This window comes from Syngnathoides biaculeatus, chromosome 19, assembly GCF_019802595.1.
Source record: "Syngnathoides biaculeatus isolate LvHL_M chromosome 19, ASM1980259v1, whole genome shotgun sequence".
In the NCBI taxonomy this organism is placed as follows: domain Eukaryota; kingdom Metazoa; phylum Chordata; class Actinopteri; order Syngnathiformes; family Syngnathidae; genus Syngnathoides; species Syngnathoides biaculeatus.
This window is the reverse complement of record NC_084658.1, coordinates 3,280,980-3,295,082: the sequence shown is the minus strand read 5'-3', so window position 1 is coordinate 3,295,082 and position 14,103 is coordinate 3,280,980. Positions and strand designations below refer to the sequence as shown.

Sequence of the window (14,103 nt, the reverse complement as noted above, 5' to 3'; positions counted from 1 at the left end):
CACATTTTGAATATTAGTCAAAAATTGAGTAACAGCACACATATACAGTGTGACAGTTGAATTTGGATTGGAGGCGAGGGGGGGGGGTGGATTTCAGACCATATCAACATTCATGACAATGAAGAAGGGTTTGTTTTCAGGCATGAGGTAACCAAAAAACGGAGTCTTCACAGCCCGAGGCATGTATGTGTCTCTGACACACACACACGCACACACACGCACAGGAACGACAGACACACTCGCGCACGCGCGCACACACAAACACGTATGTTAATTTCCAAGGTAAACTCCTAACCGCACATCCAAAATTATTGTCATGCATGCACAAAAAAGTAACATTGGCCATTGACTGTAGGTGAGAATGCTTTATACTCCCTTGCAAAATATTAAAAATAAAGCGTTAGGAAATATCTAAGTCGCAATGATCAATTTAGTGAGTGTCATTTTCCAATGACCTATGTAGACAGATGGGACTATGACAAGGAGATTCGATTGGAGGCAATGAGCCGAAGTAATTTATTATCCAAGAAAAAGAAAATCAATGCCTTGGGCTCTTAAGCAACCTCAATTCTTCTGGGTGTTCGAAGTTGTCAATTAATCACAAAAAAAAAAAAGAGTTAAGAGATTGTCATGAACACAAATGACCGTATGTGATTATGAAAGAGAAAAATAAATGAATGTAAATGAAAGGCATTATCATAGCTACAGGACAAATGTGTAAGTGAGTGTGTGCAAGGTAAGTTATTTTTCACCACACTCTACATCCAGGTGAGAGCAAAACATGCAGGGTAGGAGCACCCGACCAACAACTGACTATAGACTACTGGTCAAACGGAAAGAAAAACTTTGTACTGCTTAGAACGAGAAACCGTGACCGTTATTGCACATTATACTATGAATAAACTAGTGGCTAATACTTAATAAAACCCACTACTAACCTGTTGAATCCCATTCAGTGACGACAGACGTAAATGTCTTTCTTTCGACTTTTCCCAGCGAGTATGCCAAAACATTAACACAACAAGATGATTATGTTCCCTTCTGCGAGTTAATGTTGATGCTGCGTGCTTTCGTCATCCGTATACTGAGGGATTCTTCCTTGACTCTGTGATGAAGAAAATTCCCAGATTTACGTCCAGCTGTGGACCGCACCAACCACGATGGCAAAAGGGGCGTACGGACAGATTTGAGTGGGAATCGTTTATGGAAAACTGTTAAAATGATTGTTCAATGCTTAAAACTGTAATGAAAAGGAATGTGGAACATTACTCCGTACACGCAAGGACGGGTAACGCAACACCGAATCCGTTTGTAGTTGGTACATTCGAAGGTTGGATTGAGGGGTTTTGAGCCCTGCCCCCTGCAATGCTTCTTTCCTTTGTCTGGTTAGTGTTTATCTACCTTAATTTTTCTTTGCTGTACTGCACTCCAGCGGTACTCTGAATCGGTTTTCTGGAGACTATCCAAATTAAATTACCCAAATATGTACTAACAGGGCGGCACGGTGGAGCAGCTGGTAACGCGTTGGCCTCACAGGTCTGAGGTCCCGGGTTCAATCCCAGACTCGCCTGTGTGCAGCTTGCATGTTCTCCTCGTGCCTGGGTGGGTTTTTTTCCGGGCACTTCGGTTTCCTCCCACATCCCAAAAGCATGCAACATTAATTGGACACTAAATTGCCCCGAGGTGTGATTGTGAGTGCGGCTGTTTGTCTCTATGTGGCCTGTGGTTGGCTGGCAACCAGTTGAGGGTGTACCCTGCCTTCTGCCCGTTGACAGCACTCTCCGTGACTCTTGTGAGGATAAGTGGCAAAAAAAAAAAAAAAATGGCTGGATGGGCGTACTAACAGTGATTTTGAAATGAGAAAAAAAATCTATTCACCCACAAAATTCTTGATGCTATATGAAACGTTTCCACTATTTTAACTAAAGTTAAATAGATTGGGACAGGAATATAGCACTAGTTGTAATGTTTTGTGTAAGTTGTATTTTTAGAGTTAGTTTTTCATTTGTAGTTTAGTTTTAAATGATGTTATCATTGTATTGATTTAGGCGACATGAGGACTTCACAACTTTTCAAGTTTATTCCAACTGTTCCCATTAATTTTCCACTAAAACTAATCCAGTTCAATCTCCAGAATCCTAAATACGGAACAGATACATTTCTCAAACATCTCCAAACTGTCCACCTGGACGTGTTTGTGTATGTACAATATTGACTGCTGAACTATTTTCTCTTTTTCTTCCCATTTTTTTTTAACAAAAATAACAGCCTTTGTACATGCCTTTTATCACAATACTCCCTGATGTAGACATTGCAAAACAATGTCAATATTTGAATCAGTCAGACACAGTAAGAAAACAGATAGGCCTGTTAATATTTAACCTCCCAAAAATGGCACACTAACAAAGTAGACACAAAGCAAAACAACTTGAGTGCAGATGGCCTACAAGTTCAGGAAAAGTGGAAAAGCTAGTCGCCATCTCTCTGACTTCTAGCATACTGGATGCTCGGCAGTTGCTGGAACATGTGAGTCATTGGAGGAGTTAGTTCCAAACTATTATGAATTAAGCCAAACCAGAGATATGTAATGTGAAGTACTGTATTCAACATAAAGTACACGAGTACATCCTTTCTTGCACTCACACACACTAACAAAGATATATGGAGTGAACAAAATACAGGAATTGATGGATGTATAAATCATGTTCACATGGAATGGAATGCATGATAACAAAAAACATAGATGCCCTCCCCCCAACACACACACACACACACACACACACACCACACACACACACACACACACACACACACACAACACACACACACACACACACACACACACACACACACACACACACACACACACACATCCACGTTAGCATGATCATCCAGCAGGAGGCAAAACAGTGGGACCTCCAAATACGAACATAATGAACGATGAGAACATCTGTTCTTAGGTTCAGGGTTTGGCTCCGGCCTTCCAGTGTGGAATGCATTTTCTTCCCGTGTTTGTGCCCATTCTGTTCGGGTACTCTTGCTTAATTGTACTGTTCAAATTGCATTGCAAGTCAGTTCCATCCCTATGTAAAAATAAGTTTAATTTCCTGTTCTATGGTTCTCATCACACTTTCCTTATTTGCCATTACTGGTATGTTGATGTGTTGGGATGAAAAAAAAAAAGTCTTCAAAAAGCAGTGAGCTGAAGTTTGACGATGTTTGCTGAAATCCTGTGTGACGTCACACGTAATTGTTGGCTTTATTCATCACAATTTCCCCCAAACCGCACCCCCCCAAAAAACAAAGTACAGTTGACCTTTAAGTTATAAACTTGAGGCATTTTTTCCCTTGAAGGTTCCGTTGTATCCATCACAATAAATGTATTTTCTTTTAAATTTAGGCTTAAGCAAGTGACATGAGATTGATTCAGCAGATAATTACCCTGTGTGAGTGGTGTGGGCACTTTGACCTGTACTCCATCCAGACTGCAGAGGTGACCACAGGGGTCCAGCGTAACAACACCACCTGAAGAGGGAATTGCGATTAGTAAACACCAATACAGTATATCAGTAAATATGTCTTTAAACATCCATACACTCTTTGAACTGCATGTACTGTGTACAGTACTGGCAACTGAGGAAGTCACACTTGTATATTAGTCATAGAGACAGCATGAACTGATTTGTCTGAATCATTATAATCTCATACCAGAACTCATTATTTAACTACTGTACAAGACTTTCCTGTTGTTTATCAATGAAAAAAAAAGATTATTTCAAGACACACAAGAATCAGATGTCACTCAGAGAAAGTAAACCAATAATAACCATCATTGAAGATGAGGCAGTGTTCCGCCTCAATTCCAGGGCCCTGGATGGTGATATCTTGAGGGATTGTGGCATCTTCTCGCCCTATGCGGGTCACACCTTGAAGATAAGCAGTTAGTTTATTAGGTAAATATATACTCTACTAGAGAGGATAAGAAATATAGAAAATGTGTATATATAGATAATTTCCCCAAAACAGTATATTGTGGAAAGGTTTAGGTATTTTCCTAATTCCATTCGGTAAATGAAACTTCCAGAGATTATATATTAAGGGCACAAAATTTTAAACAATGTAAGTATTTATTTGAACATAATTTAGGCTTCCAACTCATAAAACTCACAAAATGAGGAATTAAAAAATTGTATATTGTGAAGAAATCATCCCCAAATTTTGCAGGCCATAAATGTTTTAATCTGAGTGTCAGACACTAATCATCTACTTAAATCAAAGCACCTGCACAGGTTTCCCTAGGTGTCATTCAATCTCTTCACTTTGGTTCAATTGTCTCAGCTCAATATGGGGAAGACTGCAGACTTGGCAAGTGGCCAAAAGACCATCATATATACTGTACTCTCAATAAAATGGGTGGTCAGATTCGGGATCCTCTCAATATGGAGGAGCAGCAGCTCAACTCTGAGCCCCTCCCGGATGTCCAAGCTTCTCACCCCATCTCTAAGGGATAGCTTGGACCAACTGCGCAGGAAACTCATTTTGGGTGCTTGTATCTGGGATCTTGTTCTTATGGTCATAACCCACAGCACGTGACCATGTGAAGGTAGGAATGTAGATCGACTGGTAAATTGAGAGCTTTACCTTTCGACTTATCTCCCTCTTTATCACACCGATACAAACTCTGGATCACTGAAGAGATCTGCATGTCAATCTCCCGCGCCATTCTTCCCTCACTCGTGAACAAGACCCCAAAATACTTGAACTCCTCCACTTAGGGCAGGATTTCATCCCCGACCTAGAGAGCGCACAACACCTTTTTCCAACTGAGGACCATGGTCTAAGATTTGGAGGTGCTGATTTTCATCCCAACCGCTTCACACTGGGCTGCGAACAGCTCCAGTGAGAGTTGGGGATCATGACTTCATGAAGCCAATAGAACCATGTCATCTGCAAAGAGCAGAGATGCAATACTGAGGCCACCAAACTGAAACCCTTCTATGCCTCGGCTGCACCTAAAAATTCTGTGACGTGTACATGATGAACAGATTCAGTGAAAAAGGGTGAAGTCCAACTCTCACAGGAAAAACGTCGTACTTACTGCCGGAAATGTACACTAAATCCTGATAATGGTCATACAGGGACCAGAAAGCCCGTATCAGGGGGTTCGGTAACCCATACTCCTGAAGGAACCCCATAGCACTCCCCATGGGACATGGTTAAACACCTTCTCCAAGTCCACAAAACTTATGTAGACTCATTGATCAAACTCCCATGCACCCTTGAGGACCCTGCCAAAGGATGAAAACCACATTGCTCCTCCTGAATCTGAGATTTGACTTCCTGACGGACCCTCCTCTCAAGCACCCCTGAATAGACCTTACTAGAGAGGCTGAGGAGTGTGATCCCTCTGTAGTTGGAACACACTTTCCGGTCCCCCTTTTTGTAAAGAGGAGGCAACCTGGACACCCAACCTCTATGTCTCCTTCCACAGGTGGTGAGCCTATGGGAAGGAGGACTCGTGTTAATCTTTCGGGCTGTGCAGGCCCGCCCACAAAGTGCTCGCCTTTGAGCCTAACCTCCATCCCTGGGTCCAGAGGTGGCGCCCAATGACCCATGTCCGGGCAAGGGAAACCTCGATCCAATATTTCTATTTGTCATATAGGATTTTTTGGAGTAGCATTTTGTCTGGTCCTTCACCTATTTAGAACCTGTTTACAATGAGTGACCCTACCAGGGGCACGAAGCCCCAGACAATTTAGCTCCTTAGATCATCGGGACACACAAACCCTGCCACAGTGCCTCCCTATAAAGCGGCAGCACGATGGAACTGCGGTAAAGCATTATTGGCCTCAAAGTTCTGAGGACCCAGGTTCAATCCCAGCCCGCCTGTGTGGAGTTTGTTTGCATATTTTTTGCGTGCCTATGTGGGTTTTCTCCGGGCACTCCAGTTTCCTCCCACATCCCAAAAACATGCATTAAGTGGGCACTTTAAATTGCCCCCAGGTGAGATTATTGTGAGTGCGACAGTTGTCTGTCTCCATGTGCCCTACGATTGGCTGGCAACCAGCTCAGGGTGTACCCTGCCTCCTGCCCGATGAGAGCTGGGATAAGGATCCAGCACTCCCGCAACCCTCATGAGGATAAGCGGATAAGAAAATGGATGGATGGATATATGTATAAATAGAGAGAGAGAGAGAGAGATTCTTTGTTTTATATATACACACACACACACACACACACACACACACACACACACTCAGTAAATGGGTGAGGAAAATGGTATGGAAAGAAACAACTAATATAATTTGAAATCAAATTAAAATAGAGAGGATACAATGACTGTACTTTACAGTGCAGTCAAACAGATATACACTGCAGAGGGCAGTAGACACCCAGAATAAAATGTACCGTACTTGAGAATGATTCACTACTGTACTATGTGTCATTGCTATATGGTATGACTTACTGTAGTCATCAGTAGTTCCAAAAGAACTAAATGCATTTTCTTTTTTTTGTAACCCACATGGAGAATTTGTTAATCTTGGTCTTAGAAGCACCAACTGGATCAAAATGTTCAATTAAAAATTTTTGATTACATAAGTGACTGTACCACATAACATTCCCTCGTGCGTTACCATCTTTTAGCGGCAGCAGGGTAATGGCCACACTCAGTCTTCCACTGCCCAGGCTAACCAGATGAGGTGTGACTGTTTGGACCTTGAGACACTTCCCTGTGTCAATCAGATCCAGAGGTCCAGACTGCAAACAATCGCAATTGCAAGAGTGAGTTGTATTAAGTAGTTAGAAAATACATGCTCATTCCATTTTGGTCCAAATTAAATTAAAGCACTGTTGACAGTAGAAATATGTGTGGTTGTACAATGTTTTTGCATTGAATATATGGCCAGCTCAAAATGAATGGGAGACAAAGTGAAGACAATCTACACAAAGATAGGTCATTTGTTGCAGGCACTGAATTTTTTAGACCACTTCAAGAACAATGGCAACTGGAACAATGTGTTGTACATAAATACAATGAAAACATTAGTAGGGATGAAAGTTGGAAACAGGTTCTTTTTGGAATAATTGATTCCTTGGAATATTTTGTTTGGTTGCCTGATAATACACTTATTGATTCCTCTTACCATGTGGGATGATAACCCAACAAGTCACTTGTTTTATTATGTCATTATTGTGCCTCATCTTCCAGTCGGCTATACTGTAACCAACAGACCAATCCAAAATCCAACTGTTACCATACTGTAACAGCTGGACCTGGATCAAAGATAAACTGATCATTCTAGCCTAAAGAGTATGTTGCGAGGATGGCATGATTAGGAGTTGACTACTGTATTGTTGCATTACCATCTGTACCATCAGATGTACAAATGCTCACTGGTGACTTCTGAGCTGACTTCAATAAAAGGATTAAGTGAAATTTACGCCAGTTCACGGCGCGTGAAGGTACGTAAATCAAACTTAATTTCTAAAGAGTCTTCGGAGTAGAGTCAGCCGGTGAGTTCCCAGCGCGGTCTCCTAGACTCTCAATCCGGAGGATGATGCTAACGTCAGTCATGGCCTTTGACAGGACTGTACCGAATGACATATGGCACTCCAAGGTAGAATGAGTTGTTGAGTTTTAGTGGGACAAGAGTGACAAAACCAAACTAGCCAAACTAATTTTTTTCCCCCATTTCATTTTCCAAGCTGCTTATCCTCATAAGGGTTGCAGGAGTGACAGTGCCTAGCCTAGCTAACATCAGGTGAAAGAATGACTACACACTGAACTGGTCGCCAGTCAGTTGCAGGGCACAATATTGACACTATCACTGAGCGGGAAACAATCCCACGTCGCTTGCACCGAAGTTAGGCGTGAGTGCCGCTACACCATCAATGACACTATGCCAAATGAATATTGTATGAAAATTAATGAAATTTCACATCATCTATCTATCTATCTATCTATCTATCTATCTATCTATCTATCTATCTATATCTATCTATCTATCTATCTATCTATCTATCTATCTATCTATCTCTATCTATCTATCTATCCATCCATCCATCATCCATCCATCCATCCATCCATCCATCCATCCATCCATCCATCATCCATCCATCCATCCATCCATCCATCCATCCATCTATCTATCTATCTATCTATCTATCTATCTATCTATCTATCTATCTATCTATCTCTATCTATCTATCTATCTATCTATCTATCTCTATCTATCTATCTATCTCTATCTATCTATCTATCTATCTATCTATCTATCTATCTCATCGAATACATATGATAATGAATTCAGTGATATAAAATTTTTATTTCAATCCCTCACCCAATGAGACTCAATAAGAGACTTGATAAGAAATCTGATCGATTAGCAATAGATAATGGAATAGAAACTCTTAATGTTAAATCTCCCAACGTATGATGTGCAACACCGTGAACAATTTGTAAGCCTCACTGTTCTGAAAACCTGTGTTCAAATCTGGCCATGCCTATGTGGAGTTTGCATAGTCTCCCGGTGCCTGCATGGGTTTTCTCCAGGTACTCGGTTTTCCTCCCACATCCCAAAAACATGCATGATTGAAGACTCTAAATTGCTCGGTGTGTGTCATGAGCCAGCGGCATGGCGGTGGACCCAAATGTATGATATTAAGTGTGGTTTTATTCCCGAAGGAGGTCAAACCCGAAAAGACAGTACAAAACAGGTGGAAGCACAAAAATGCTAGGCAACATACAAGATCCAAAAACGTGCACAAGGTCCGATGACTATGAGGCAAACTTAGAAACATGGACAAGACCTGGTCAAACTAAAGAGGCACAGGCTTGCTGTGACAAAGGAATGCTCTACACTAAACTTGCGGACTTAAGCACAGTTGCGGCGTATCCCAGGATGCAGTAAAGCATATGCAATGAACTGGCAAATGCCGATGATACATTCACCACCTAAATGTAACACAGCTGTGTGACAGCTGTCAGAGATGGTACCGCCCAGGGGAGGGTGGAAGAGGGCCCTGGGGAGGGCACAAACCCCACCACCCCAGTGTGTCCGGTGGCCGTCAAGGCCACCCAAACCGAGGAGTCCGGCCGAGCAGGTCAGGAGGTCGGCCAGGACGCCAAGCACCAGGGTCCCCATGGGGCGATCCGGGTCGACATCCTCGAGAAGGAACCCAAAGGTATAGCAGGAACCAGACGGGAGAAGGTGACCGCTCCGGACGAAGGCCTCCCAAGATTTGGTCGCGAGCCAGCGGCTGCCGATGCTGGTAGCGGTTAACGTGTCACCAAACACACTTCCGCATTCACAAGCCATGAACCTGTCACTGTATGGGATTTATTCCTGATTGAGAACAGATCCAGCAACGAAGTATTTGTATACATCCAGACTTTTATACGCTTTCAAAATTTTCCATGTAAATCTCAATGACTTACTCACCAGATACATGTGTACATCAAGTTGTCCAAGACAAGCAGAAGCAAAATTACAGTCCAATTTTTTTATCGGCGAAAACATCGACTTTGGCATTAAATACGGGTCCTCTATGCTGAGTTTATGTAATTTTTCCACGTACCTTTGTTTTTTTTCACCTTCTAAATATCTAACAGTATTGGACAAAACTCTGGATGTCGTGCAAAAAGACATATTTGCGTGTCGTCTCCAACCGACTTAGGACTGAACAATGGTTTGTTTGACCTGCAATTTGGCACACGACTTCGGTGACGTAGGTGCACGAGCTCTATACCATGTCGGAGTATCAAGCCTATTAAAGTAAAGGACATATGGACACTGAGTGGACTTAAGACACAAAGTCAGGGCATTTGGACCCTTACAAAATTTAAAGAACATGCATAATGTCTTTCACCTTGTGTTCAACTGGGAGAATCTGATCTGATTCAGGTTGGGACATAATCTCAGAGTCCTGCAACAGAGAATTAGAGTACGTCAAATGAGGTCAGGGTCAGAGATTCACATTTTCCTCAAAAGGGTACAATGTATTGGGCTGAGTTTTAAAAGGCCGTCCATCAGAGATAACACAGGGTTCAACCATATTTACGCAAATGATAATGAGAAATTATAAGAAATTATGATAATGCCACGACACTTTAAATATATACCCGCATGTATATAACTACATTCAACATATGTTCTAGCTCCACATAAGAAGTTTTAAAAACAGCTGTGCTCTGCATGCTCAGCTGGCACATGAGAGAAATGTTTTTCAGTGAAAGTGTTCCAAGGGGGAAATACCACTTAAGAGCCAAACAAACACATAAAAATACACATGAGTTCACAGTGGTTAGAGCTTCCAGCAATGTTTCATGACTACAGAGCTCTCTCAACTCGATAGTTAGAGAGTATCATTACAGCGGGTTGTGCCTAGCGTTTGTGTGTGTCTCAAAAATAATTCATTTTGTGTAAATCTGGTCACTCTGCCAAATTATGGGAATTTGGATAAAATTATATCAATGCAAAATGTGCTCCTCATATTTCACACACAGGAAAGTACTCCATTGGGTCGTCACCAAGGTCCAGAGGATTACTGGCTGCTTCCTTCCTTCCTCTCTACAGTTCTTATTGTCTAAGGAAGGCAACGTAATTTATGTGCAGCTTCAAGGACCATTCTGGACACTCGGAGTTTCAACTGTTACCCAGGCAGACAGTTAAGGACATTAAAAGCTAAAACCAAAAGACTAAGAAAAAAAATGCTTTTGTTTTAGACCTTTTGGATTTTAACGTTGACAAATAATGGTGAGGGCGGCATGGTGCAGCAATAAGAAAGTGTTGGCCTCACAGTTCTCAGGTCCTGGGTTCAATCCCGGACCCACCTGTGTGGAGTTTGCATGTTCCCCCCGTGCCTGCGTGGGTTTTCTCTGGGCACTCCGATTTCCTCCCACATCCCAAAAACATGCAACATTAATTGGACACTCTAAATTGCCACTAGGTGTGATTGTGAGTGCGACTGTTTGTCTCGATGTGCCCTACAATTGGATGGCAACCAGTTCAGGTTGTACCCCGCCGCCTGCCTGTTGAAAGCTGGGACAGGCTCCAGCACTCCCCGCGACCCTTGTGAGGATAAGCAGCTAAGAAAATTGATTGGATGGATGGATGGATTGATAATAATGATGAGACAAGGATAATTTGAGCATTGAGGAAACCTAATCCTCATGTTCCTTTTCTCTCTTCTTTTATTCTCATGTTACACCATGAAATCATACATTATCCCTTTAATAAAGAATGATTTGTGAGTGTTTCTTTCCCTCCTTCTCTTCATTTCTGCAACAGTTTCACTAGCACAGCTGATCACCAGTTTAGGGAAAAGCAAATCAAAATCACTTCCAAACCACTTCCCCGAATTCAGGGCCAACTTCCCCTCTGCGGTTTCCTGTGCTGCTTTGACACCGTCACTGCCTTTTCATTTACACAAACCCACTCACGCCTAGAGCCCACATGCGTAATACATAAACATCCATACATAAAGTCACACATCAGCTCCTTTTGATGAAATGAAGATTATAGGCACCACATTCTGCTTTTCATATCTGTACACAAAGCAAATGCTGAATGATAAGATGTGGAACCACACAACACCGGTCCCAAAATTCTTGATGGAAAACCTTTTTACCAATGACAGTATTGTTCTTTCTCCTTTTGTTCTTTTCATCTTCTGTCATCTTTCACATGATATTTACTTTCTTGTCGCACCAGGTGAACTCCCATCTCTGGGCAGGCGCAGACATGTTCACTTGTAGTCTTTTTGTGCTCTAGTTGAGTCAGAGCACTGTGGTATGGCGACCCACATCCAGACATAAAGATTGCATTTCTGCCACGGTGATTCTTTCCTTATCCTTATCATATGTTACACAAAATTTCAGTTCAGTGAACATCTCAGGTAATAACTAAAAAAAAAATGTTATGCTTTTCCTTGAAGTTTGGTGATGATAGCAAACAAGAGTACCAGTGAAAAGGAAAAATGTGATGACTGACATGAGCCAGAAATAGAAGATTGGAAAGTGGCAGACACTTCTCCGTCTTGACCGCTTAGTTGATGTAAGAACTGGCAATAACATGAGAGGGAGAAGGAATGTGTTCTTGGAAGTGAGTCTCTTGACATACTGTACAGTACAGAATAATGCAACTCACTTCCTGGTGGACATCCATTTTCTTCTATTATTGTCATTGCAGCTATATTGTACTGAGCAGCAAAACAGAGATGTTTGTACCTTTTTCCACACAAACCATAAATTCTGTTTGTTTTTCAGTGAATCTGTCACTAATCATTAATTTCAAATTTTACTACTTTTTTCGCTTTACTGTTGGATGGCAGCAATGACCCTAGTGGGGAATGAATGACAAGAATATTACAGAACTGTTAGTAATCCCTCCATCCATCCATCCATCCATCCATCCATCCATCCATCCATCCATCCATCCATCCATTTTCTGAGCCGCTTGTCGTCACAGGGGTCACGGGAGTGTTGGAGCCAATCTCAGCTGTCATCAGGCAGGAGGCATGGTACACCCTGAAATGGTTGCCAGCCAATCGCAGGGCTCATGGAGACCGGCAGCAGGCACACTCACAATCATATGTAGGGGCAATTTAGGGTCTCCAATTAATGCATGTTTTTGGGATCTGGGAAGAAATTGGGGTGCCCGGAGAAAACCCACCCATGATCCTCATAACTGTAAGGCTAACACTCCACAGCTGTTTCAACGTGCCACCTGTACTGTACAAAATTTATATTAAATCACACACATTCAGCAAAGAGGAAACACACTCTCTAACTTCTGATGAGCTATAGAAGCACCATCTTATTTGGAATTGTGTTTTCCTTTCAGCTGGCGCCATTAGTGATCACCAGAGGATGTCAACCTCTGCAGAATCAGAATCATCTCTATTTGTCAAATATTTCAAAAACAATGAATTTCTTTCTGGTAGTTGGGGCTGCTCATATACGACAACAGACCGTCAATTGCAGGAGAGTATTTTTGAGACAAAGACACAGTCACTGAGCAATAAAAGGTTACCAGTAAAGTGATCATCCCAGTACAACTTCTTTTCCACCGAAGCCCATTTTCTCCATTCTCATGTCTTCCTTGACTATATCGAACAACCTTCACCTTAATATTAATCAGTATAGTCAGTATTTCTCCACTGATCATGTCCAAATCATCTCAGTCTGCTCTCTCTAACCTTCATCCATTCATTATCCAAGCCGTTAATCCTCACAAGAGTCACAGGAGAGCCTGGAGCCTATCCCAGCTAGCTTCAAGCGAAAGGCGGACTACACCCTGAACTGGTCACCAGTCAGTTGCAAGGCAAATATTAACACCATCACTGAGTGGGAATCGATTACACACTGCCCACACCAAAGTCAGGTGTGTGTACCACTAGACCATCAGTGACTTATGCCCTCTCTAACTTTGTTTCCAAAACATCTCACCTTGGTTGTCTTTCTGGTCATCTTATTTGTAACCCTATACAACCTGGTCATTCCTAAAGAGAACTTCAACATCATCATTTGCCACCTTCAGCTCTGCTATTACAGCTGACTTCACCACTGTCTTATAAACATTCTCTTCCTAGTAGACTACACTATATAGATATATAAAGATAACACACCGACCAGCTATTCCAACGTGTAGTACTACAGTTCCTTTCTTAGTACCCAGTTTTAGGCTTTCCATCGAGCTACAAATACTTGCAGCTCCTTCTGACCTTCTCTTTACCTCTACATCAACACCCTCAATGCTAATAATGTGCTTGAAACCTTTCTTACCGACTACTTACATACAAGTATCTGTCCTGAGTGTTGACTTTGAGATTTAGAATCAGTCAATAATCTAAAAAAGATTCTCTCTCACACAGCCCACTCTGTCAATATACTGCACAGAACAACATTTTGGAATACGGATGCTTTAACTTCTAATGGTATTAACTAAAACTTTTGTGGAATTATTCTCATTGTCTGCCTTTCTTTAACCTTCTCTTCCTTCTGTCTCTCACAAGACTCACCCGCCTTACATTCCATCATCATGTTTTCCTCCGCCCACCTGACAAAGCTATCATTGTATCACAGATGCTATATAATATGGA

The 14,103-nt window shown here is 41.9% G+C and overlaps 1 protein-coding gene across 6 annotated transcripts in view; it reads right to left on the bottom strand.

Moving 5' to 3' along the window:
* phldb2b (pleckstrin homology-like domain, family B, member 2b) overlaps nucleotides 1-14,103 on the bottom strand; it is a 68,593-nt gene that overhangs the window by 52,639 nt on the left and 1,851 nt on the right. For 5 of the 6 annotated variants that reach the window (XR_009792674.1, XM_061804870.1, XM_061804867.1 and 2 more), the window contains exons 2-5: nucleotides 9,871-9,927; nucleotides 6,636-6,759; nucleotides 3,828-3,926; nucleotides 3,442-3,525 (exon numbers count right to left, since the gene is read on the bottom strand). Coding sequence is in view for 4 of the 6 variants with exons in the window: in XM_061804870.1 (XP_061660854.1) it covers nucleotides 3,442-3,525; nucleotides 3,828-3,926; nucleotides 6,636-6,759; nucleotides 9,871-9,927 (364 nt within the window). In the remaining 2 variants the exon portion in view is untranslated. Of the gene's footprint in view, nucleotides 1-938; nucleotides 1,113-3,441; nucleotides 3,526-3,827; nucleotides 3,927-6,635; nucleotides 6,760-9,870; nucleotides 9,928-14,103 lie in introns of those variants that run through there. The other variant, XM_061804868.1, reaches the window with a different exon arrangement.